This window comes from Lissotriton vulgaris, chromosome 3_1 (genome assembly GCF_964263255.1).
Source record: "Lissotriton vulgaris chromosome 3_1, aLisVul1.2, whole genome shotgun sequence".
NCBI lineage: Eukaryota > Metazoa > Chordata > Amphibia > Caudata > Salamandridae > Lissotriton > Lissotriton vulgaris.
In genome coordinates this window covers 2026375081-2026401789 of record NC_141689.1, presented here as the reverse complement: position 1 = coordinate 2026401789, position 26709 = coordinate 2026375081, and the positions used below count along the sequence as shown (strand labels likewise).

Genomic DNA, 26709 nt, shown 5'->3' with positions numbered 1-26709 from the left:
TTGGGATAATAACAATAAAAAACTAAAAAACAGATCTCAATACAGGAGTGGGTCTCCTCAACAGGAGCCCTCCAAAAGGAGGTACAACCTTAGGAATAGAGATAACAAAACAAAACTGACAGGTATCACGATACTGATACACATTCCTCTCATTCCTTTCAGGGTTCATTAAAAAAAGTCAGAGAGGAAAGGACGGTCAGAACACAGACAAGAACAGCGTACACAGTCCAGAGACACAAAAAGCGCTTCAGACTATACTTCCAAAAAAGAAGACAAGCCAAAATCAAAACGTCAATTTAAAAAGAAGAAAGCAGCAGGTCTTAAAGTTAGACATGTCCAGAATTCTGAGGACTGAACTCCTGATTGGGGTAAGCAGAAGTCACAATAGATCACCAGAACCTGATTTCTGGAGAAAGTGGAATTGAATGAGCATTTCACGGAGGAAACACCTGATAGAACGAAGGGTAAGTGTCCCACATAGGGTACAGGAAATAACACTCCAAATGGAAGGGGACAAACCAGGAAAAATGAAATGGTCTCTTTTGGGAGAACTTGACTAACAGCTATGACATCCTTTTAGCTGAGAAAGATTGGCCGCCCGAAATTGTTATATATTGCCCAAAGTGAGAAACTGTAATTTTATTGGCTTTTTCTGACCTTGTTCCAATATACTTAAAACATACATACATGCAGGAGTGGGCGGTAGCCCTTGCTCCAGCATCGCAACCATGTTGGTTGGGATGCTGGGTCACCTCACCATATAAACCCAGTAAAAACTAGTCCAACTCCACAGAGACAGTACTCAATAAAACAAGAAGCAAATAAACACGTCAGGGAGATCTTAGATCAACTGGAATACCAGGGTGTAACCGAACCTTGCACTTCTGCAATGAATAATCATTTGTTTCCTGTAATGAAACCCGATCATTTGTATCATCTAGTTTAAAACTGTAGACATCTGAACACATGCACTAAAACATTTGCAGTACAGAATGCACACAGTGGCACATTAATGAATAACATTGTGCGGAAAAAATACAAAACCACATAAGACATCTCAAATGGATTTCTCTGCCAAAATATAGCACCTGAAAGCAGATGTTTGACAGCATTCACAGCGCTAGGTTCTCAGCATCAATTTTGTCAACTCCCCCAAAGTTATAAGAATAGCCTCAGGTTGTTCTCTACTAGGGTAACAGAATTCTTTCAGAATTTGAATGAAGAGGCATTGTCCTATGTAGATTATATTTATCCGATAGGTGATTACTTAAAGGATCACTTGACAGGGGTGTGCAACATAATTTTGGGGTCCTCCTTTGAGGGCTACAAATGTAACTTTAAAAAATCAAAAATAGCCTACCTCAATATCCTATTTTTGAGATATGATCTATCAAGTGAAGGGAAAAGCCTGGCAGCTAACTTTCTTGAAAAGTGTACACTGCTGCAACCTCGTAATCTTTGAAGAACTTACAATCAATATTAGGATTTTAAAATGTTGGCAGAACATACATTTTGGATTACGCAGAAAGAGTAAAACCTTTCTACGACTTAATTGGACCTGATTTTTCAGTTCGGCATTGGACACCGGGACACACAGATATCCTTTATTCCCTACAAACTGACATTATAGCTTCAAAACACTTGCAGACTCGCGTAAATATCCGCAACCTGGTGATCTGTGTTATAGTAGGTCAATCTTGATATACTTACCTAACCTTCAATGAAGGAGAAATGGTACCCATAGCATACCCATAGCATACAAATCACACTTGCGTTTTGCTTCTACAGAAAAAATACTGACAGCAGTACAGACCGCTGTAGCAGAGAAAGAGCACTAGCTCAGGGGAAACTAATAATAGTCGTAACTCCGGTACCAACCTTAGAGACTGCTACAAAGGCAAATGTTCCTAATGCTAAAGCCTTACATCCAAGATGGATACAATGGGCTAATTCTTTCACTGAAATGTATATAGAATACAGATTAGACCCTAGTCTAAAAACACAAGCATTCCTGCAATATGAACAATAATATCCTCTACCAAATGAAATAATGACTCAGTATGAATATATCACTTATACTATTACAAACGGGTCTGCTCAGCTGGCCGTAGGAAGTACACAACAATACAGCGCCGCATGTGCAATTGTAAAGGGTTGTATGCAGGACGGCAAGTTCCATCCTAGCGATACGATGACACAGTCTCTAGGAGACTGCATGGCTCAGCTGGCAGAACTTAGAGCCCTATTACTGGCACACATAAATACGGATCGAGAATTTCCCACACTGATTCTGTGCGATTCTTTTTACTGTGTCCAGTCTTACAACAGATATCTTTACTACTGGAGTCAAAATGTGTTTAAAGACTCAAAAGGTTGCACAACCGAGCATAAAATGTTGTGGGAACAGGTAGCTGAGTTGAAAAATTAACTACCAAGAACTCTCGTGATACAACAGCTGAGTCGTCACGTTGAAGAGAATTCATTGGCCAAAGAAGGCACAGAGGGGATAGTACAAACTGCTGCCATAGCGGCAATCACTCGTTTAAAAACAAGAATAGATGGACAGATAATGATAGCTATCATTGCTTCACACAAAAACAGCATTGCCTTACCAAAAGGCTTTCCACTCAAGTACTCCTGCAAGTTAGATGCAAATAATATTCCATATACTCAAATTCCAGGAGTGGGGGATAGAGTAATACCTAACATGGAATGCATATTAGGTTTAATTGTAGCTGCACACGAAGGTCTAGGCTCTGTACATGCAGGGATTACCACAACTGTTTCTTTACTGAAGCAACGCTATTGGTGGCCAGGATTACCTAAACAGACAAAGAATGTTGTCCTAATTTGAGACATCTGCCAGCAGATGAAGGGTTCCACCGTGGCGCATCCAACGCATACACCATTACTAATATCAGACAGACCACTCGCTCGTGTCTATTTGGACCACTGCAGCCCCCTACCATTGAATGGGGCTTACAAGTATATCTTGGTGGCAGTGGATTCATGCTCTAGATTCCTAGGGGTATGGCCTAAGCACTCGGCTGGCGCTCAAACTGTTATAAAAGATTTGCAAATCTTTATAAGGACATTCGCAGTTGGCACATTACATTCTGACTGTGGCCCCCGTTTAGCTCAAGGGCTTACAAGGGAGCCATGGGTAGTTTGGGTGTTGCATTGTGGTACTCCTCTTTGTACCATCCAGAGGGAAATTTGGTTGTGGAGAGGAAAAACTGAGACTTAAAGCAATCATTAACGGCAAGAGTATTGGTTTCGGGGGGTAGTTGGGTCGATCACTTATACCGGGTCCAGCAAGTCCTTAATAATATGCGAAGAAGTTCCCTAGGAGGTGTCACTCCTTACAAGGTCCTATTTGGGATGAGGATGTGGGTACCTGATCTCGATTGTGAAAGCACAGTGGTGGATCAAAAAACATTTGACATCAATAAACGTTTGGCTGTTTTACAGGATCTCAATGAACTCCGGGCAATACAAAGCAACCTGCAAGCAAAATGCACCGCCACTGGGAAAGTCAAATCATTCACAGCAAGACCTGTCTGGATCCCGAAAGTCAGGGATCTGGTCAGAGAAAAGATTGAGGGCAAAAAAAAGTAATTGGCCATAATATAAAAAGCCTGTGCCTGTCCTGGCTGACAAAGGAACAAGAACAATACGTTGTCCGCCTCTTGACGGCAAAAAGGAAAAGAGATTCATCTCCATTGTTCTGATCAAACCACACTATGTGGCCAATACTGAATAGTAGGCATCATGAGCTCCTGGGTAGCCGACACTCTTCTCTCACTACCATACAAGAAGTTCAGACACAAAGACTCATAACATTTGAAGAGTCATCAATACGAAATTATGGAATTACCAACAATTAAATGAAACTAGTTCCTCTTGAAACAGAACTTCAAAACACAAATGGAAGACAAATTTCAATTCGGCCTAACACCGATAGCTACATCAATATGCCTCTGCAAGAGACGTCTGCCAGTTCAACAAAACCTGCTGAGCTACCAAAGATAGATCGAACTGCATCTGGCTACTTCATCGATTTTGATACCTTCTCTCTTGATTCCCAGCTAACCCGAGACAATGCCAGCTCCAGTTTGCCAAAAGCAACAACTTCAAGATTTCTTCACTTTTCTGAAAAAGACTTACTTAGGTTTACCTTGGCTCCAGCTCGGGATAATAACAGGAATATTTTTTTTTTCTGGATTGGCCTAGTGACAGTTTTTTGCTTACTCATGAATGGAAAATATCTCCCAGAATACTCTGCAGTATCAAATGTGAACTTGGTCCTGAAACATCGTAAACAAAGAGACCGTTTTTTCGTGAACATTACAGCTGTAGCTGCAGCGAAGTGCCTTTGATGTCACTGCGTATGCCTTCGATTCATTCCAAGATTGGATCAGGGCTAGTGGTATCTATAAATCAGACGGGAGCTTCCAGGATGCTAATTTCCTAATTAGTGATTTCCTAATAGCGAATGTGAATCTGTAGGAAATCATAGGTTACATACATTCCAATTTGTGATACCCAAATAGCAATTTCTACGGATTCACTATTTGGCAATTACAATTTTGGAATTTCAGACATATGGGCCATATTGTTAACAAAAGTTGTGCTTACCATAAGTCGTCTTAACCTTGCATAACCGTGAGGAGAAGCCCGAAATTCCACCTTTCCCATGCTGTATTCCTGTTGGCCAACCACTAGAAGACATTCTTAGGGAGCATTTACATCTGTGTGAATTAAAAAATAATATGTCACATTATCTTCCGTTCTACATGTGCCATGTATCTTAAATTTTCTATAATCTTACTTGTTTTGACTGCACGCTTCTGCGGTTGTAGAATATGTATAAAACTGACACCGGATTGTATCTGCGCAATGCTGTTGGCATTCCTTATCTCCGGAAACATAGATTTTTCCCACATCAGTTCCGACAAACTCAGCATCAGTGAGAACTGGCAATGGACACACTGAAAGCACAAAGAGAACATTGTGACATGATTGACTATTACTTTCATAATCATAAGGTTCAAATATAAAATCTTTAATTTCTAAAAATGCATACTTGCAGTGGGTATTTTGCAGCTTAGTAGACTGAAGCCTGACAGGGTATTTTCTGTAATTTGTGGAGAAGTTGGAATCCCAGTCCTAGATGTCTTCAAATAGCAAAGGTTTCTAAGAGAAAAGGATGAAACCATTGCATAATTAAGTAAAATCACAGCATCATTATTGAATGCAGCTCTAGCAATATGTAACTAAGTTACTTTACAATGGAATTAATTATTAAGAACTTGTCTAAGGGATACCTTCATATAGTCACAGTAGGTGATGGTTAACCACACATTGTCTAAAAAATAAAACAAATATACAGTATTATAACCAAACTCACCTCTTTCATGTGATTTATATCTGTATTTTCTATTATATTTGTCTGTGCGTAGTGAAGTGTGCAACATTTTATTCAGATAGAAATGTCCAGAGGGAGAGAACTCTACTGAATTGATTTTTTATGAGTTGCAGTTGTACTTATTTATTTACTTAACACCAAGAACAACATCGCCACTTTCCAATACATGTGTGACACCCTCGCAGACTTCTTCCACAGCAAGATCTCAGCCATCTACGAAAACTTCAAACCACAACCCTCAATTGTAGACAGCATCAACCTGCTCACACCCACAATCCCAAACAACAAACACCTGCTTACCCACTGAGAAACTCTCACTGCTTGACCTAAAATCTCCATCATGAACTATGTGCACTTGGGAGCACCTACAGATCCTTGTCCCCATCACATTTAGAACCTCAGGAGCAAGGCGATTGGTGAAGACCTTAAGAAAGTCCTGAACATCTCCATCACCTTGTCCTCCATCCCTGATGACTGGAGACATGCTGATTGATGCCCCTGTTGAAGAATCCATCCTCTGACCCAGCTGAAATGAAGTACTACCAGCCCATCTCCCTGCTCCCTTTTCCAGTGAAGGTTCTCGAGAAGGCAATCAAACAGAAACTCCCCAAACACCAGGAACACAACAACCTCCTGGACCCCTCTCAATCCGGATTCAGTACAAACTACAGCACAGAGACAGCCCTAATCGCTGCCACCAATGACATGGAACGCAGCAAAATGGCAGCCCTCATTCTTCTGCACCTGTCAGCCTCCTTCTATATTGTCTTTCACCACATCTTGATCAACAGACCTCACCACATTGGAATCCAAGGAGATGCCTTCAAATGGATCACCTCATACATCACTATAGGAAAACAAAGAGAATCTGTCTCCCACTGATCACCTCGGAACCGAAGAAAATCATCTGCAGAGTCCCCCAAGAGTCATCCCTCAGCCCCACCCTCTTCAACACGTACATGACCCCCTGGCCAACATGGTCAGATTGCACAGACTAAAGATCATCTCCTATGCTGATGGCTCCAAACTCATCCTCTCACTGTCAGACGAGTCTTCCACCACCAGAGCCAGCTTCTACAGATGTACCTCGCTGACTAGATGAGCGACAACTGTCTCAAGATCAACACGGACAAGACGGAAGTCCTCTTCTTTGGGCACAACACCTCGCCATGGAACAACGGATGTACAGAAAATACAGAAATCAGTGGCTTGACTCATCATCAACCTCCCCAAGATGGACCCACATCTCACCCCACCTCAAGAAGCTACACTGGCTCCTGATCCAGAAGAGATGGCAGTTCAAGATGTTGACCCACGCATACATCAACAAACACATGACTTTCCACCAACCGACCAGACACCTATACTCTGCCTCTCTCTTCCTCAGAGACAACCCCTGGCGCTGCGGAAGCAACAGCAGAAGACGCTCCTACTCACACCTGCCCGCTAAAGCCTGGAACCACCTTCCCCTGCAGCTCAGGCCTGCCTCATCGAGCCAGCAATTCAGGAAAGCACTCAAAGCCTGGCTGTTCGAAGGAACAGACCACCATGAAGCAGTTAGCACTCCAGTGCCTTGAAACACTCTCAGGTGGTTTGCCATGCTTTACAATTCCCTCAAAACTGAGAAAAGGTCATCCAGGAAGGACCTAGATACAAGGGCAGAAGAAAGAACTGATACCCAGAGGGTGAGAACCATACACCTGAGCAACACACATGATCAAGAGGACCAGGTAGAACATGCAAACTGAATTGGCAAACCAGAATCGAAATATGCGCACAAGAAAGGGACCACACCCTGACAGCGAACATAAAAAGCTAGAATCAAGAATGTCACTGTTGTAGAAAGCAGATTTATCTATTTGGGGGTTTTATATAGCGCTAGCTGGATCCGAAGGTATCAAAGCTCTTTACATGTTATGAGGGAACGTTTGACGGGAGTACTGTTGCACAGAGAGAGAGAGCTTACTCCAGAGCACCACCCTCCAGCAGGGATGGCGAAGAGGCACCTGATGTCAATGAAGAGATCCAACACCATTCAGACGGAGCAAGATGCAGTCATGTATGCACTAGTTACCCCCAATAGGAGGCCAAGAAAGAAATCATCTGAAGCATTATTTGATAGAGAAGGGACACAATGCTAGGGTCAAGGCACCATTCCATCTGGGCAAACCACACATCCAATTGATTCAGCATGGATCCCAGAACCAAGTGGTCACCACCCATAATGCAAGGGTATGCCAAAATGCCGGGTCTGTAATGCCCAAATGATCCTCAGAGTCCACCAAGCCACAAAACTCACATGTAGGGACTCTCAATTGCACAGAAAGGAGGCCAAAGAACAGGGATGACGCCCAGAGGACGAATGCTCATTTATTCAAGCCAACAGGGCAAAAGGCACATGGGCTTGTTCTGCAGTGAAGGCGATGGGCTGCTCCCCACTGAGTTAGGGCCACAGAACCAAAGTAGATGTAAACCTCCTCATTAGCAAATGAAAGGCGAAAATATGGAGCTATGTAGAAACTTCCCTTTCCACGAGCTGCAGTGCTTCCTTCCCAGTTTGTAAGAATGAAAGGCAGGTCGCTCACAGTCACCATTTCTAACCCCATAATCACACTGAATAGCCTCAAGTGATTTAAGAAGCCCATCCGGCATGAGTGAAAGTCAGGCAAGACCACTTAAGGAATCCAAGCCTCTCAAGATTACCCTTGGGACTTGTGATGTTACTCACATGCAATTCTCTGTGACCCCATGCACAGCCATCTCAATCCATAGTAGGGAAGAAGAAGACAAGGTTCCAAAAAGAATAGCTTCACCAACCTCATGATACCAACTATAAGGCCCACAGGAACGCTCACACACTGTCTTCAGTTATATTAAAGTTTTGTGACATTCCCGTTGATTGTTGTCAGCAAGTGTCTTGCAGCAGATAGTTTTGGTTCTGAATCATAGTGAGAGTGTGTCGTTATGGTAGACTTTGTGATGGCTTCTTCTTCTTGTACTTTTTGAAAGCGAGAGGAAGATGTGCTGTTTTATTTGAGAAATGATCTCCAATGTTCAAGATTTTTTGTTTGAGATACGTGTTTGCTTATATTGTTTCTTGTATAAAGTCAATATTGTGATCATATGTATGGAAAGCTGTATATGTATCAGAAATCGTGTTTAAACAAAATTGCAAATACAATTTTAAGGATTTTCTGGTATAACCTTAACTCAAAACAACTAATATCACATATTAATTAACAGAACACATAACACTATATTTCAGATATTTTTTTCTTCCTATGAATGTATTTAACTGTTACGGTCATTTAAGATTGCAAAAATATCTAATTGTCATTTGAAATAATTCCTCTTACCTTTGTGTCTGCACTTTCCATTCTTTTGTTAGAAATGTAAAAAATAAGCAGTTTGGATAGTAGGTGCAAATCTTCTGGCATGTACGGATATCTGGAGCAAAAACACTTGTAATATTATCTCCAGAAAAGTCTCTGTTCTGAAAAATGTCTGACATGCAGCCTGTAAAAAAACAAAAGAACAGAGCTGGTAAACCAGAGCTTCATACAATGATCATTCTTAAAGATTCTGTGAGAGTTAGATGAATTTCACATCTTTGAATGAATTCATAAGAATATTTTCTAAAACATAGCTAAAAACATTGCACATTTAGTGATTTAGACTGGCATTGGTCCTTCTTTAGTCGTCCACCATGGCGGCGGTGGTCATGATCCCTGCCACTTGGCTGGGGACCGTCCACTTTATGTGGGGATCCTTGCTTGTGTGGCGGAAATTTGTGGTCTAAATGGAGCCAGGGCCAAAATAGTGGAACCCTAGGCGTTACTCTTGACCCCAGGTCCTCTCATTCCTCACTTCAAAAGATAAGCTCATTTGCAAATTTCCACTTTTTCTCAATTAAGAAAAGGAAACATCTATTAACACCTATCCAAATGAAAACATTAGCCCCGTCATTAATAAGTTCTCATTGAGACTTTGATAACTATATACCCTCGGGGGGCTCCTCACGCCCATCTGGCCCAGCAAGACATTTCTTCTAGGCGAAAATTCTGTAATTTTTCCCCAATATTGATAAATCTATATTGACTCCCCACCGAGATGAGGATCAAATGGAAAACCACTCCAATGGTATCTACCTAAACAAACCTACAAATATTGTCACCTTGCCAACCACTTTAGAAGATAAGTAGGATTGAAGAATAACATCTCTGACCACCAAAACCTGTCTAACCTTTGTTGCTGTTATCGGTGAGTTTGTCAACCTTTTCATATTCTTCTTCTGGTTCACAATATCGTTTTGTGTTGAAATTGTGTTTGTCAAATGAGATCTCAACCTGGCATTTTCTCTTTCAGGAAGTTGTTAAAAGGCCATTTTTTATGCCTTCACTTGAACTTATTCTGATCTCTGATGTCCGAGTATCAAAAAGAGTGTTTTTCTTTTTATTGCATTTTAACAGATGTGAAATAAAGTTTTCTGACTGACATCGATGTTTCTTACTCCTAACCTTTTGTCATTTTTTTTAGAGTTTTATAAAGACCTGGCTGTTCGACCAGTAGCTGCTCCCCCCTCCCCTCAGCTCCTTGAGACCCTCTCGGTGAGTAGAGCGCTCTACACATGTTTGGTTGATTGATTGATAGCGCAAACTAGACCTGAGGCTTCGGGTATCAGAGCGCTTTACATGAGCATCACCTTCCTTAGAAATGGACACGTTCATTTTTGTTAGGCACGAGGAGATTAAGTGATTTGCCCAGAATCACAGGATGTTGAGCGTTGCTGCCGAGACTAAAATCTGGTTCCCCAGCTTTGAGGTCCACCGCTCTAGCCATAAGGCTACATCCTCCTCCTCTTATCTACCTTTCTATGGTCCATGTTATTATGCTATGTGTAAAGTATAGTAATACCTAATTAAGGACGTAAAGGTATTAAACGTTATAAAATACACGAAACAAAGCTGGTATGTGGGCACAAAAAGATAACAAATGTTTAATTAATAAGTTATTTAAAAGGCAAACCACTCCTTAGCGTGACTCAGAATACTGTCCATTGGTATCCACGTGGGATAGGTGCACAAAGGAAATCTACTAATGAAAAATATACAGGGTAGATCTACTACACAAATCTACAAGAAAGGTAAATCAACAAAACTACTATATAGTCAGAAGAACAGATTCATTATAGTCTTAAACAGGTACCTGCCAATAAAGGGTAGAGGCAATGAGAAAAAAATAATCTGCAGCATTCAGGACTTGTAGAACAATCAATTCATCAGGAAGCAAGGTGGCTCAGTATATGTACCACACATTAATGATGTTATTTACTGTATATGTCCATATAATGTCAATGAAGCGTCTCAACAACATATGACTGCATAATTGGTCATACAGGGTAGATGTACTAGCATAAATATAGTACTCCAATATAATCCGTGCTAAAATGTTATAGAATGTTTACCAGAGGAACTATCTGATAAATAGAACATTCATAACTCATAAATTAACTGTTGTGAAATGGATGTGTGTGAGATAACTGCAAATAAAATTCAATATCATATTTTCTCAAGGCCGAAAAGAAACACATGAAGTATTTGCATTTTTTATTAGATTTAGAATGAGAGATTAGTAGTTACCAGCCGTAGAAAGTCCACAAGCTTTTAGGGAGAATCCAGAGACCACATTCTCAAGGAATCGTATTTTTGTGGGGGTTCCTTTTAAAGAGTATTTAAAGTAGCATGCTTGCCTAAAAAACGGAGATTAAGAAATACAAATGATTATATGAATAATTCACAACAATTACTTACAATTACAATTGAATACTTAACAAACTGATCAATTATTTTCAAAAGCAATCTTAGAAAAGAACATGGTGATCTTTGAAATGATCTGTTGACGTTTTATTTTCGGGGATTGCTTGAAAAAAAGGAGTTTGGAGCTAAATCTGCCTTTAAAAATGAATGATGACAATGCTGAGTGTACTAGGCAAGCATTGGGGTTTCACATCCACTTTAAACCCAATTATGAAAGTGCTGCGATCTGAGAGGACAGGAAAAAAGGTTGGTTGTCATTGTAGTGTACATTTGTTTCTCTTTCTCCCTCTATGGAAACGTATCATTTATTTTTGAGCTACAACCGTAAATATTGTGAACCTTCTGTTAGTTCTCAAGTACATCTCTAACAGTCGGCAGATTTACCTGTGGATTCACTGCTTTTGCTGGCTATTCTCTAAATTACCATGCTGGGAATGGGTAGACGATGAAAAGAGCTGTAATTAATTCACAAACTAACAGAGGGTATACTGTAAAGATGACCAATCAAGCAGGTAAGTTGTAAGACCTTTATTAAAGTATAGTCCTGATACCAAGGCACGTCTACCTGCAGTCACCACTAAAAGCAACTCTCACTCTCAACTGTCAACCTGCCGGTGGTCAGGTAGAACACCCTGACGTCACAATGCACCGGCAGGTCGCGCGTGCAATGAACATAGGGTGCATGCATACATTAGATAAAAGAACTGGATTAATAAACATAACACATCTCCCTTCCCAAAACAACAAGAAGGACTGTGGGTGCACGGCTGAAGCATAAGGGTGAGGAGGGGAAACCACAGCTAATCACATATGTAATCTTGTAACTTAGCTGGGGGTTTGACCACCCTTCCATGTCTGCTCACAGTAGGTTCATCCTCACAACTGACGTCCTGTGACGTAACATCTTCATAAACAGAATCATCTGAATCAGAATCAGTATCGCTGTTGGTCTGATACCTGTACTCTTCCGATGTCTCCTTGCTCTGCCTACTACTACTGTCATCCACCCGTGAGGCATCTGAAGTGTTCTCACTCTCAGAAGATACTTTGTTTGTACCAAAAGGTACTCTCTTAAACCTGAAACACCCCAGAGGGGTTACACATGTGGTAAGGTTCCTGCTTTTGGAATGCAAAGCCACCTGGTGGTAGGCTGAGCTTAGATCAATGGTTGAAAACCATTTTGCACCATTAGTAAGGGACAGCATCTCACTAATTTTTGGCAAAGGGAATTGATCCACCAGAATGTTTTTATTAAGATCGCGTAGATCAATGCATAGACGGAGCTTGCCGTTGGGCTTCTTCGCGATAACCAAAGGCGAAACCCACTCTGCTGATTCAACCGGCTCAATGATGCCCTCCTTCTGTAATTTTTTAAGTTCATCTTCCACCTCACCAATGATGGAAAACGGTATGTTTCTGGACTTGTGTATACAAGGCACAGCATCTCTTTTAAGTTGAATTTCATGGACAAAACCTTTTAGTTTCCCAATGTTCTCTGAAAACACCTTAGGATACCTTTTCTTAAAGAAGTTATTACATTCTTCCTCTGTTTGTAAGATGAGGACAGGATCCGGACTGTTTGGATCCAGAATTATACCTAATTCTCCTTGGTCAATCCACCCTAACACAGATGGACCCACCTTGGAGACATACAGTTTGCCAACTGTTTGGCGGGACTTAAATTGGAACTGTAGTTCCCTGTAACCTAACATTTCAATTGGTTCATAATTAAATGACTTTAGAAAAATATCTGGGTTCTTTAACTTCTTTCCAATGACTGGAACAAATTTCTCTAGCCATACTTCTTCATTTACTATAGTGTATGGCGAGCCTGAATCAGCAACAATTGATATGTCCATCCCGCCAATGTTCATGTCACATATAGGTTTCTTTTTTTTGTTTCCACCATCTTCCACATTAAACACAAATAAGTTCATATTCCTCGAAAACAATCAGCTACTGAATAATTCTCAAACTGGCTTTCGTCCGGAGCAAGGGACGGACACAGCCCTTATAGTGGTGGCAGAAGAGGCAAGGTGCATCTTAGATTCAGGAGGATCCGCTGTTATGATCCTCCTGGATCTAAGCGCTGCATTTGATACGGTGGATCATAAAATTCTAACGCACCGTCTCGCCAAACTGGGCATTGCAGGAACGGCCCTTAAATGGCTTATATCCTTTCTGAATAATCGTTCTTTCAGAATCTGGGAAGGTGGTGTGGTGTCTAAATCTACCCCCCTCCAGTGTGGTGTCCCTCAGGGCTCTTCATTGAGCCCTACTTTGTTCAACGTTTATATGGCCCCACTGGAGGAAGTAGTCGCCCCCTTTGGGATTAAAACAGTCACCTACGCGGACGACACCCAACTAGTCATCTCGTTAACCCAACAAGAAGGATGTTTGGATAATCTCTCCGCCTGCCTTGTTGAGATATTCTCCTGGATGTCCAGTTCGCGGTTCAAACTCAATGGAGCCAAAACAGAGATTATGCTCCTCGGTCATCATCTTACATCTTTCCCCAAAGCCGCCTGGCCCTCCTGCCTAGGTGAGCTGCTCATACCAAAGGACAAAATTAAAAGCTTAGGGGTGTGGCTTGAGCCCGACCTGACTTTTAAGACTCATGCACAGAAAGTTGCAGGGACCTGCTTCGGGCTGCTTCGGTCAGTGCGGAAAGTTCTCCCTCTCTTGCCTCCCCAGTCCAGGACACTTCTGATTCAGGGGTTAATACTATCGAGACTGGACTATAGTAACGCCCTGTTTCTGGCAGCCCCTGAAGCCACCTTTAACATTCTTCAACGGGTGCAGAATGCTGCAGCCAGGATGCTTGCGGGTACGTCAAGAAGATCTTTGGCCAGACCGGCCCTGAGAGCACTTCATTGGCTGCCAATACGCGAAAGAGTCATCTTTAAAGCGCTATGCATCACCCATAGGGCTCTTCAGGGCAAAGGACCTCCGATCCTCAGGAGCCTGATGTGCCCCTATAAATCATCTCGGGCTCTCCGGTCGGACCGTGGTAATCTTGCAAGGGTCCCCAGAGTTATGAAGGCACGTTCAGGGGGTCGCCGCTTTTCCTTAAATGCAGCAAAAAAGTGGAACTCCCTCCCTAATTGGATTCGCGCCGAACCCTGTCATCTTAAGTTTCGAAAGACACTTAAAACAATTCTTTTTCCTAAGGACCCTTAATTATTGGTTTCATCCTCAGTTTCCTTTTTGTTCTATTTTCTGTTAGCGCTGGGACGCTTTTGGGCAGCCATGCGCTTTATAAATCAAATTTCATTTCATTTAATTTCATATCATCTTCATCTGAAGATGTAAATTTTCCTTCTTCTTCATAAATTACAGCTTTTACATTTCTACTCCCTTTTTGTTTCTTAGGACACATGGCACTGAAATGTCCTACCATACTACAATTTGAACATTTTTGTCTTACCGCTGAACACGATCTGTCGTTGGCCAAATGGTATCTACTGCCACATTTATAACATTTCCTGTCATCTGAAAGCTTAGCTTTATGGCTAGAATCTCTTTTCTGTACATAACCAGAATTAGGCCTACTATTAGCTTTTCTAGAACCAATGACTTTTGCCACCATAGATTTGTCTTCTGTAGAGGATTTTTCTTCTTGTAACACAGCCTTGGCACACCTTCTAGTTAATTCAGTACATTTAACTATTTCTACTACTTCTTCTAATGGTAATTCACCCTTAGCCCACAGTTTCTCCTGGACATGTTTATCTGAGGATCTCATAACGACCTGGTCACGAACCAGCTCCTCATGTAATGCCCCAAATCTGCAAGTTAGTGCAAAATTTTTCAACGCAGCCACGTAATCTTCTACAGACTCTTCTGGTGCTTGCTTGCGTTGAAAAAAATTGAATCTGTTTACAGAAATAGAAATAGTAGGTTTGAAATACATTGTCAAATCTTCTAATGCAATAGTATATACATCACCTGGCCTAGCTTTTTTGTTGATGCGGTTGTAAATTTTCATAGCCTTTGCACCTAAACAATGAAGAAGAATTTTTTTTTTCTTCTCCGGGGTCAATTCTTCATCCCCCTCAAAAGTGGATAAATAGTTCTCAAAGTACTCCCTCCACTCATCCCATTTAAGGGCATCATCCCCTGTAGAGGGTATGAAAGGTAAGGGTGGAGATAAATTCCAAACATTACCTGAAGCCATGGCTAATTACCTTTATGTAACAATTTATGACAGATTTTGAAGTAAGTAATATTTCTTTTCTTGTAAATACTATTTCCTACCCATAAGTACAATACTGTTTTTGAATTATCCTTTAAGGTTATATCCTTGAAATTGTAGCTATCCAGCCAATGTTTTATTTTTCCAAACCTAGGGGATAATGGAAGTGTTTATGAACAAATAAATCTAATTTTCCAAAAACGTACTTTTAATGGTGTGCGTGTCACCGCTTTGAGCAACACGCGAATTCCAAAACTCTTAGTTTACTAGTGTTTATTCACGTCTTTAAAACACTTAGTAGCGCTAGAAACAAACGCTTTGTTAATGAGGCTTGGTGTGCGTATCACCGTAAAAATGACAAGCACGAAATACAGCGTCCGACTTTTCCAAAATGGCCGCCCGACGTCGAAGAACGCTGCGTTCCACTGACGTCACATCAAAGCCTGACAGCAAAATCTTCTCCTCAGGATGCGTCGTGTAGTTACGCAGGAAGGTGGCACACGCCCCGAAAACCCAAACTCGAAGTTGTTTATTCACAAAACCGATAACCTCATGCGTCCGCTCCTCATCAACACCTCAGGCATCCGTTCCTCTCTACACGCGGAAGGAAGGATCTCCACACAACTAGGGTGCACTGTTTTAACATCCGCAAAATAGTTAACCAGCCAGAGGATGAGGGAGGCAATTAGGAAACAGCTCCACAGACGATGGATCAAGTCTCTCGAAACTTTCCAGTGGTGATCCCTTAAAGCACCTTTGCCCAGTCAAACATCCTCCAAAATTCCCTCACTCGTACCGGAGGGGTGAACCATGGGAAAACCCTGTCAACGCGCAGGGCTAACACAAGCAGCTGGACTCATCCGACTCACCCGTTAAGAACGGTGTACAGAGCGACATCCAGAATGCTGCCTCGGGAATGTTCTAATGATGAACACGAACACAGTAGCGCCGCTGTGGCGATCCGCGACTTCAATACCACACGCAATTCCTGCGTGGTGGGACAGCTGTTATCCTGGAGATTCCGCTATCACCGATTGCTTTATAGTGGAACTCAGATGAGATGGCAACTCGTTGCAGTATAAGACGTACCCAACAACAGATTAGAAGGCTTCTTGTGGGTTCTTCGTGGTGTCAGGATCCCCGTCTCGTCGCCAACTTGTAAAGATGACCAATCAAGCAGGTAAGTTGTAAGACCTTTATTAAAGTATAGTCCTGATACCAAAGCACGTCTACCTGCAGTCACCACTAAAAGCAACTCTCACTCTCAACTGTCAACCTGCCGGTGGTTAGGTAGAACACCCTGATGTCACAATGCACTGGCAGGTCGCGCGTGCAATGAACATAGCGCGCGTGCATACATTAGATAAAAGAACTGGATTAATAAACATAACATATATATCTTCTCAGAGCTAAAGACAACTTTCTGCTCGAAACAGCAGCATTTAAGAGGACGAAACCCTTAGTCAGTCAATCTCTGGAAGTATTGCAAAGGTCAGAAATGTAATTTCACTAGTCAGCAGAGCGATTTAATCCTTTGCAATCTTTAAATAAGATCTGAAATATTTGTGTACTTTTTCATCTCTTATTGTATCTTTTTGGCTTGTATGTAGCAGACACCACCAAACACCACAGTTATTTAATGATTAAAAGCAAATAATTGCTCCTATCTCCATTTGGCTCTGTACATTTGTAAAGTAGATCTACATTTGGTAATTATGCACAGCTTATACCTTTTTGGGTGCTCAGACCCCTTTGCTCATCTCTCCTCTACATAAAAACCATCAGTAAATACATAAATACATTACTGGCTGGGGTTTTCAATACACTTACTAGATCAGTTCCTTATCTGTTCCTTATAACTTCATGTAAAATATGGTAGAATAAAACTGACAATTTTCGTAGCCGTTTGGTACCTGTTTATTATGCACATTCAAGCACTTGTTTTAACATTCAGCGCTTTTTTCTACTCCCACATATTTCTAGTTATACCGTGGAGCACGCAAGCAAGCATATTTTACATTAACATCACTTCCCCAAAAGTGGCATCACAGGCGTAAGCTATTATCCACCTTCAGCCCCTCAAAACCTTCCCATTTGCTGCTGTGAAGCAAGGGGAAGAGTGGGGATTTGAAACTACGGAAAGTAAGCAGATCTACTAAAGTCTTTGCTAACTTCTGTCCCTGCTGCTACCTTTAGGACCTCTGAGGCCAAGTGCAACAAAGGAAGTGCCAGAGTATCAATAGAATAGACAGACATAGAAACTTCTGCCCCATATCCTCTAGTTGATGTCCATGACTATTTATGACCCTCCCAAATTGACATTTTAGTCCGGGGATCAGTGGTATCAATTGCATATTACACGCTCAAATGTTTTTAATCCAGGACATGGCGGTCATGGTGAAGTGTCAGATTGATCACAAGCCTCTACTTTTATCTTTCAAACTTCAGTACTTTATTGTAAAGATTGTTTCACATCTATCGACTGACACTATGAAACTGCTCTCTAGTTTATAATAGAAAAGGGCAGATATGAGAGCGAGTGATTTCAGATGATGTTCCTTCCTACTCAATGCAAGCATATTCTTAAAATACTGGAGCGCTATTTGACTGGCCATGGGGATTCTCACAGTAACAGAACCCTGCCTGCAAACCTGGTTGAAGCTTTCTTACCCTTTCTGACCAGGCCTTCTGTTGTTAAATGGGAACAGACACTCGACACACCTGCGGTTTGATTGCAATTGCCATTAAGTCAACACTTGTGTTGCTACTAAAATGAAAGTTAAATGTTCATACAGCATCAAAGCTTAAAGATTAAAAGGCGTTTTTAGAATGTAAAAGGGTGTGGGTGGACAGTCAATAGGAATAGATTTTGGAAGCCTCAAAATGTAAACACTGTAGGACATTTTGGGGCAGGTGATCTCAAAAATACATCGTACGTATCCCTGAGGACCACATTAAAAAAAGCCTCATATTTCTCTGATCTGTTAACCGACAATAGTCGTCCTATTTTGACCGAAATAGGATGCATGAGGATTTTGTTAGCATCATTGATGATTGCACAAAGAGAAATATGTCCGGTTCAGTCTCAAAAACAGTGCAAAGGCACCTATCCATGATAAGATTCCTGTCACCTTGTAAAAGTCAGAATCTCAGATTTGGCGCCATTTCGCCCTGATCCTAATGAATGCTGTTCTGCAGGGTACCCTGATATCACCCTCTTGGTTTGGCACTGAAATTGTTCCAAAAAAAGGGCTGTCGTATAGTTCCAGCGAACTATCAATCAGTCAGCCTTATGGGCTCATCATTAAAAGTCTTTGGCAGGCTGATGTTCACAAGGTTTAAATCTTTGATAAATCAGAATGCTACTTCCTCATATTGTCAAGCAGGTTTCAGGAGAAAGCTAAGTACAGTTGGTAAAGCCTTAGGTTTTACATGATACCTAAACAATATATTTCTCTTCACTGTCAAAGAAGGCACCTCCCACTGCAATGTTGAATACACAGCAGCAATTATGCCAAGATTCGCTGGGGCGTGGATGGTAAAACCACTCAACCACTTCCAGTGAGGCAAGGCGTCCATAAAGGGTGAGTCATACCTAAAAATGTGTTTACTTTATTTAATATTCAAGTAGTGGCATTCTTACAATCATGTGTTTAACTGAGCATCAAAGCTTGGGGGTACGAAAAGTTCAACATTCTTGTTTGCAAATGAAGCTTTACTAGTGTCCCGTTCTCTAGAATGGAAATGAAAAGTCCATTGGATAGATTTTTTAGTCTTTTGTCATTAGTCAGGGCCAGGCGCGCAACACCCATTGGGCTCATGGGGCTTCAGCCCCCCCCCTCCATCAGTGTGTGTCAGCCCGGGCTGACACGTCTTCGCGGGCTGGCGAGCATCTTAATTGCAGCTGCACCCGAGAACTTAGCAGGTCTTTAAAAGACCATTAATTGTAAATTAGGCTTTTGTTGTGTGTTCACCCATTCTTACAGCCACTCTGTCTGTGGTTGGAAGAATTAGCCCCCCCCCGAAATATTTTTCAGCACCCCACCCCCAAATTTGGCTCTAGTTGCCCACCTGGTCAGGGCTAATAAAAGTTTAAAAACAATGTTCAATCACTTCACATGAAACATGAATAAGCTTTATTTAGGCAACATGTCTCTTTAACTGGTGTCTGATTTTGATTATGGGGAACTCTGTTGTAATTGATGAAGCTGCAACACAGTAACACTTTTAACATCAAGTTTATTCGGTAAAAATGTAGTCGGACACAGGCACTACCGCCATACTCTCACCTGGAGACACCATTTGAGTGCTCCACTGAGAGCACAGCTATGACATCTCATCAGTACATTTCAAGAGTTGGAAGTTCTACCAACTCAAACCACTAAACATTACATATTATTTCTCTTTTTCTTAACAGAACATACACAGTCCAAAACCCAGCTAAACCAAAATACACAATAATAAAACCCCACTAAGAATGACCTACAAGGTAATACCGTACCAAAACCCTACCTGAAGAAAAGATACACTAAAACAATAAACAAAACCTTTATCACAAAAGAAACACAGGAATGCCCATTATATCAATTTCCATGGTATATCCTTCTCATGTTAAGACCTTTGAAGTCCATAACCGTGGATCTCTTTTTAGAAGCTGAAAAACCCACTGACCTCTCTATGTTTGTCGTGCCATGAGACCCATCCCTAGTTCCAACCTGTACTTTTAACAACTTTACTGACCTTCCACAAATGCCCACCCTGAACCATTACAGTGTTACCACACATCCTCTGGATAGAAACTGAATCACTATAAACCAATTCCCATTTCTTCACAAAAGTAGCTTTCTTAGCGTGCACCACTTCACAAGGGGGAAATACTTGTTTTCTGGTGGACATTTTTACATCATACCTGTCTTCCATTTTATTCTGTTCTTTTTCCCCTGTGTTTTCCTGATCAACACAGCTTCTGACTTTGTTCTGTACTGCTTTAGACAACCGTAACAGATACACAATAGATGTGAATTCACGCCCTCTAAGCAACTCGAAAGGAGGCACCTTGGTGAGTGAATGTGGTGTGGTTCAATAAAACCACAAAATAGATTTCATTGCCTCCTACGTGTCATAGCCATTTGTTTTTTTCCCACTTTAAAAAATCCACCACAACCCTGGTAATTCTTTCGAATACACTATTAGTTTGTGGATGGTAAGGCAAGCTCTTTAAATGTTTTACCCCTAATTCTTTCGAAAACACTTCCATTTTATGATCCAAAAACTACACTCCATTGTTCGACAGTAACGATTCCAGGAAACTCTCCCTCATGAAATGTCCAGCATTGTTAGCAGTGGATTTGAAAAAAATCGAACCTCAGGCCATTTTCTATGGTAGTCCATTAGTTCAAAAGCGTAATGCAAATGATAAGGAAGAAAATTAAAAGGACCAGCCATATCAATGACTACTTTCATCAATGGCCTCACAGGTAAGGGTATGGGTTGTAAAGGCGGTGTAACTATCTTGTACCCCTTCTTGGATCTGATACACACAATGCACTCTTTCACAGGCAACTCAATATCCCTATCCATATGTGGCCACCGATAGTGAGCCCTAATCCTTCTTTTGAACATTGTTGAGCCCAGATGGTCATCATGAGCGTTGTTAACCAGTATCATTCATATAGCCTAGGGTGGCACACACTAATCACACCTCATCACCACTTCATCCTCTAAGGAGAGGTAATCTTCAATTTTGCAGAATGGTTGGGTATCAGAACACTAATTTCTTTCTTTAGACCATACATTCACAATGTATTTCTTGATCGTTTTCAACATCGTGTCATCATCTTTGGCCTTCCTCATGCTTTTATCTCCACAGCATCCACACATGTTATGAAGCAGTCTTCCTTATCATCTTCAGGATCTACAGTATCCAAATCATTGACCGGTAACCTCGAGAGAATGTGCGTTCTCATGTGTTCGATTTTGTTAGTGTTGAAGGCTCCCCCCTCTGGCCAGAGGAACAAGTGTGCATTAGTATGTGCATGCCATTGACGGCAATACTTGCTAAGTTTTTTCATCTGTGTGGGGAATTCAGTTTGCATGTGATTTAGCGGCAACTCCATGATAGCTAGAAAGTTTTTAATGGACCTATATGCCCTAGCTTCTAAAGATCAAATAAGATTAGATTCTACTCTAATTGGGATGTGGGACTAAGTGAGCCTGATTGTCTGTCAATATCAGCTCCAGGACAAAGGTAACAACAATTTATGCAGAAACAAGGAACAACTTGACAACCACTGGCTCTCCTTGAACAAGTACAAGCTGCACCTAATCTCCAAATGTTCCCTAATGTCTGAATTGCTCCCTATATTCATACTAAGGGGTCATGCGTACCATCTGTATCAACCCAGCCGTCCAAGGGAATTACACCTCTCACTCCTTTCAGATACCAACAGTGTTAAGAAACCAGTATCTCTGGAAAAACCCTTTTAGACAAAAAAAAATAAGATTAGGGTGCTGGCTCTATATCACACCCACGGCCTAAGCGTACCATGTGTGTCACGCCGAGTGGTTCAAGTGGTGAGGCCTCACCCCTAAATCACACCCAAGGGGCAAGCGTACTGACTGTTGAGCCCAGTGGTCCAAGCGACAAACAACCTTCACCTTTCCTAGTGTGCTGGCTATTTAAATAAGATAAAGTCCACATGATCGCCTTCGAGACCACCTTGCAACTCCTCAGTTCAGGCACATTAACTAGGCAATATGTCAGATTTCTGTCAGTGTCAGGGCACTGGGGTATAATTTTTATGCTTCTTCCTAGTTTCCCATATGCCAAATGCTGGGACTAAGGATTAGATGTAGTCTCTTACCCGATTGACAGAGGCTTCAGGACAGATCTCCACACTGCGATTCAGCAGAACCTTCAATCAAATGTGACATCTGCTCACCTTCCTTGCATCGCTGATGTGAATCTGTCAGAGAACGGTCCTTTTTTCGGCTGCAGTCGGGTTCGAAGTACAAATCTCCACCCCGAAAAATTGCTGCATAAACCCTTTCCCATTTGTGTAGTGGGCTTTCTGCCCCCCCCCCCCCCTCCGGAGGCAGATTGGGGGTGAATAGCCCTATCCACTGCCCAGGGGGTCTGAAGGATTATTGGGCCCTGTGATGGGGGGTTCACACCCTGGGGACCGCTTTCCCCCATAACTGCTGAATGAATGCTGTCGCTGGTGCCTAATGAGCTTTCTGCCCCTGTGGGGAGAGAATTGTGGTCAATACCCATATCCACCCTCCCATGTGGGCAGAAACTCTTTTGGGCCTCAGGGTGTGGGAAATATGGGCCCATGCCGGGGAGTTTGGCCGCTCCCCCTAAAAAAATATTACATGAATGCAGTCACAAATGAATTTCCTTTATTGCATGATTTGTTCAAAACCCTTGCAACAGTATATGAAAACAGAGGTCCATTGCTAGGTACTAACTTTGACAATAAAGTTAAAAACATAATTATGTACTTAGGAACTGGCTTTGACAGTGGAGTTAAGAACATCATTAAAACCAAAAGTCTAAAAGTTCTTTAAGTTTTAGCTTAAACAGTTGGGAATTAAAAAGGATCATTGTGGCAAAAAAGCCTCAGTTGCCTGATGCACAGTCCATGATACTCTGTGGAATATGTTTATTTGAAGAGGAGAGTTTGGCATCTTCCTAATGAAGGAGGAGAGGTTGAACAAAACCGTACAGACAAGTAAACTCCTCTTGTGCTGTGCATTGATTGGAAGTCGAACGCATGTCTGTTGGTGGATGACCAGAGGCAATAGGCTCAGTGAAGGCGAGGATACAGGTTACCTGACTGTCCATTGTCCTCCTCTAGGTTCTTAGTGAAGCGATCCATAAATCTGACCAAGGCATAGTTCAGGGTAGTGTTCAAGGGGTCAAAACAAGCCAGAAGCACTCCTCTGTAGGATTTCATATCTTTTGCAATCCAACCTCTTCGTAGCAGGGCCCTTCTATCTTCTAAGAGATTAGGACACAGGTGTATTACATGTATTATGTCCTCCTTGTATTGGCTGCAAAGCCGACACATTTCCTGGGCACAGTCGCTTTTCTATTTTGGGAAGTGACAGGATAGGGGGATCACCCTCATTCTTAGCTTTAGAAACTGAAGCCTAATGCATTCGTTAGAAGTGATTGTTACGTAGCATTGGGGTTTTAGTTGTAAATAGGTGCGGGGAGTCATCCAACCATGATTTCAATCAGAGAGGCTGGTCATATCTTCTAATGAATGCAGTCCATTGTGTCTAGTGGACCTTCAGCCACCCCGGGGGTCTGATTAGTGGTGAATAGCCTTATCCACTCCTAAGGGGCCAGTAAGGCTATTGGGCCCCAGGGTGGGGGGAAACATGGGCCCATGCCAGGTTGATGACCCCCCCAAAAGAAATATACACATGTGCCCCTTCTCCAGAGGAGGTAGATGGTTTATGTTGCTCCCGGTGAGGGAAGCACAGCCAATGCCTAGGGGCCCACTCCTTCCTGAACAAATACTGAATAATTGCAGTTTGTGGTGCCTAGTGAGCTTTACCCACCACCTAGGGGTGGCAGATTGGGGGTGAATCCTCCTATCTACCCCCAGAGGGAGGCAAAATATCTATTAGGCTCCAGGGTGGGGGAACATGAATCCATGCCCAGGGGTCGCTCCTCTATAAAAGAAATGCTGCATGAATGTAGTCCCTGATGTCTAGTGGGCTTTCTGCACCCCAGGAGTCAGATTAGTGGTAAATAGCCCTATCCACTCCTAAAGGAGCAAAAAGTATATTATTACCCATGGTGGGGGGACTATATACCTATGCCCAGGGCATGCTCCCTCCCAAACACCAAATGAATGCAGTCCTTGGGGGCTAGTAGGCTTGTTGCCCCCTGGGCGGGCAGATTGGGAGTGAATAGTCCTATCCACCCTTGGGGGACAGAAAGCCGATTGGGCCATGGGGTAGAGGGAAAATGGACCTCTGCTCAAGGTGTCCGCTCCCCCCTAACAAATACTGCATAAATGCAGTCCCTGATGTCTAGTAGGCTTGTTGCTTGGGGGGCATTTTGGGTTGAATACCCATGTTCACTCCCCGAGGGGTTAGAATGTCTATTGAGCAGTGGTGGCTGGTCCATAGGGGGCGCAAGGGCAGCGACCTCCCATCACCAGCCTGCAGGAGGAGAGAAAAGCTACTCTGTGCATTTCCAGTCTCCAGAAATGCAAACAGACGAACTGACAGATTTGTCAGTTCGTTTTGTTTTTATTTAAATGCAGGTGTCAACGGAAGGGCATAGAGGAGCAGCACAGGGCACAGGGCCGTTTCTGCCATTAGGCAGGACTAGGCAGCCGCCTAGGGCGGCAAAACGTGGGGGGCGGCAAAAAACATGCAGGCAGCAGCAGGACCACGAGCCAGCAGTGCACCACGAGCCTGGAGCCTGCAAACTGTACATCCGATTCCAGGGTCTGTTCTGCTAGAGCGGACTTGCGTGTGGATGTGACCACAAGTGAGTAAGAAGTTAGAACATCATCATTCAGGCCTGCTGCATGTGACTGCGAGCATGCAAAATATTTGTAATGAGTCCTTACTTGTAATTTTAAAACAGGCCTGTGAGTGAGTCTATGAACTCATCTCGGTCCTCACGGCCCCAGAGACGGGCGCACAACTGTGAGGGATATTGTTGTTGGCGTGGGTTTCATTTGTTTGTTGCAGCAGCAGGCCCTAACCCTGATTATACTTTTTAAAACAAAAGCCAGGAATGGAAACATGGAGGCAATAAGGCGAAGCTGCTCCTAGCTAGCACTAAAGACGTGCGTGGAGGCATCCGAAAAAAATAAAAAGAAGATAGCGAGCCTCTGAGCCACAAGGTTTGGCAAAGCCAATAGAACTGATGTTAATGTGCAAATTATTTAAACTGTGTGTGTGAGTGCCTGTGCTTCATGCAATGCCAGACCTATTCGTTTAGCCAATGCTATTATATTTTAGATTCCTGGGCTGTTTGGATAGAAGTTTTTGAAAATATGTGTGTGTATGAATCATGCACATTTCCTGACAAAATAGATCAAAGAAGCCTGATGCACAGAAAAAAAATGATTTTCTTACTGTATGCAATGCACACATAAAATGAAAAACATAATGTGCAAGAATTCCCTGTGCTTTTGAGATGTACAATAATCCGTCCTGCATTGCAATGGAAGCAGAAGTGGTGCATTAAACATCCAGTAGCAAGAGGTAGGAGAGGAAAATTCTCCTCCGGACTACTCTGTGGATATTTTGTAGACTTGGCTACAATAGGTCTTTCCGAAGCTGCTGCGTTTAGCCAGGCCTAATAAATAAAATAAGGTAGACATGGAGATATTGAACCAATAGGGCTTAGAGAGTAGTGATTGGTGCAAAGGGTGGGCAGAACGGTGTCCCTGGAGATCTCGCATGATTTGACCTTCTACCAGAGCTGGGAATGGTTCGCTCTGGCTGGTTCATCTACAATGATGCTGAGAGAGGAAATGTATGTAGTAGAGTCTGTTGCCTATACAGTGTTCTCCAGGTACATGGAATAATTCCTCTAGCCTGGATGACGGGGGCGATAGAGATCGTAGTAAAAGGGAGGGGGCAGCATTTTTCAATTCTCGCCTAGGGCGGCAAAACACCTAGAAACGGCCCTGACAGGGCAGGGGGTGCTTCATGTCCATGTTTTGCGCATGTGTGAAGAGCGCTTTTCATTTCAGCCCTCTTCACACATTCGCAACCCATAGACTTGCTGCACATGCTCTTTGCAGCACAGCTTGTCTAAGAATGGATGCATGCACGGGCGGTGAGGTAAAATCGCCCAAGGCCCTATCAGGAGTCAGGATGGAGCAGGGGTGAAAAGAGGGTCAAAGCTCAGCTTTAACCTGATTCCTGATACGGCTATGATCAGCACGTTCCTGGGGCTGCAATAGAAAGACCGAATGGAGCTACTGAAGACGTGAAGAAACATGCAAGTAAGTAAACAATGGAAAGAAATCCTTCATTTAAAAACATTTCCAATAACTTTGAAGACCGCACCCAATGGTTAAGCACTCTCCTCGGATAACAGCTTCGCAAGGGTGGCTCACGGTCAAGGGGGACTTGTATGCTTCCTTACATCATAAAAAGGCAGGGAAGTGTGCATTCGCAGGGGTGGACTTTTGTTATGGTTTAAAACACATTTTTTAATTAATTAATTTAAGCTTTTCTTCAAGTGGACGCCAAAAACTATCATTGCACTCAGTAGTTTTGTTTAA

The 26709-nt window shown here is 42.4% G+C and overlaps 1 protein-coding gene across 1 annotated transcript in view; it reads right to left on the bottom strand.

Moving 5' to 3' along the window:
* Positions 1 to 26709, bottom strand: part of LOC147728762 (plasma kallikrein-like) — a 507358-nt gene that overhangs the window by 314419 nt on the left and 166230 nt on the right. Inside the window, exons 6-10 of the mRNA XM_086962552.1 lie at positions 11068 to 11177; positions 8785 to 8944; positions 5087 to 5196; positions 4832 to 4991; positions 4639 to 4751 (exon numbers count right to left, since the gene is read on the bottom strand). Coding sequence (XP_086818678.1) covers positions 4639 to 4751; positions 4832 to 4991; positions 5087 to 5196; positions 8785 to 8944; positions 11068 to 11177 — 653 coding nt within the window. The remainder of the gene's footprint in view (positions 1 to 4638; positions 4752 to 4831; positions 4992 to 5086; positions 5197 to 8784; positions 8945 to 11067; positions 11178 to 26709) is intronic.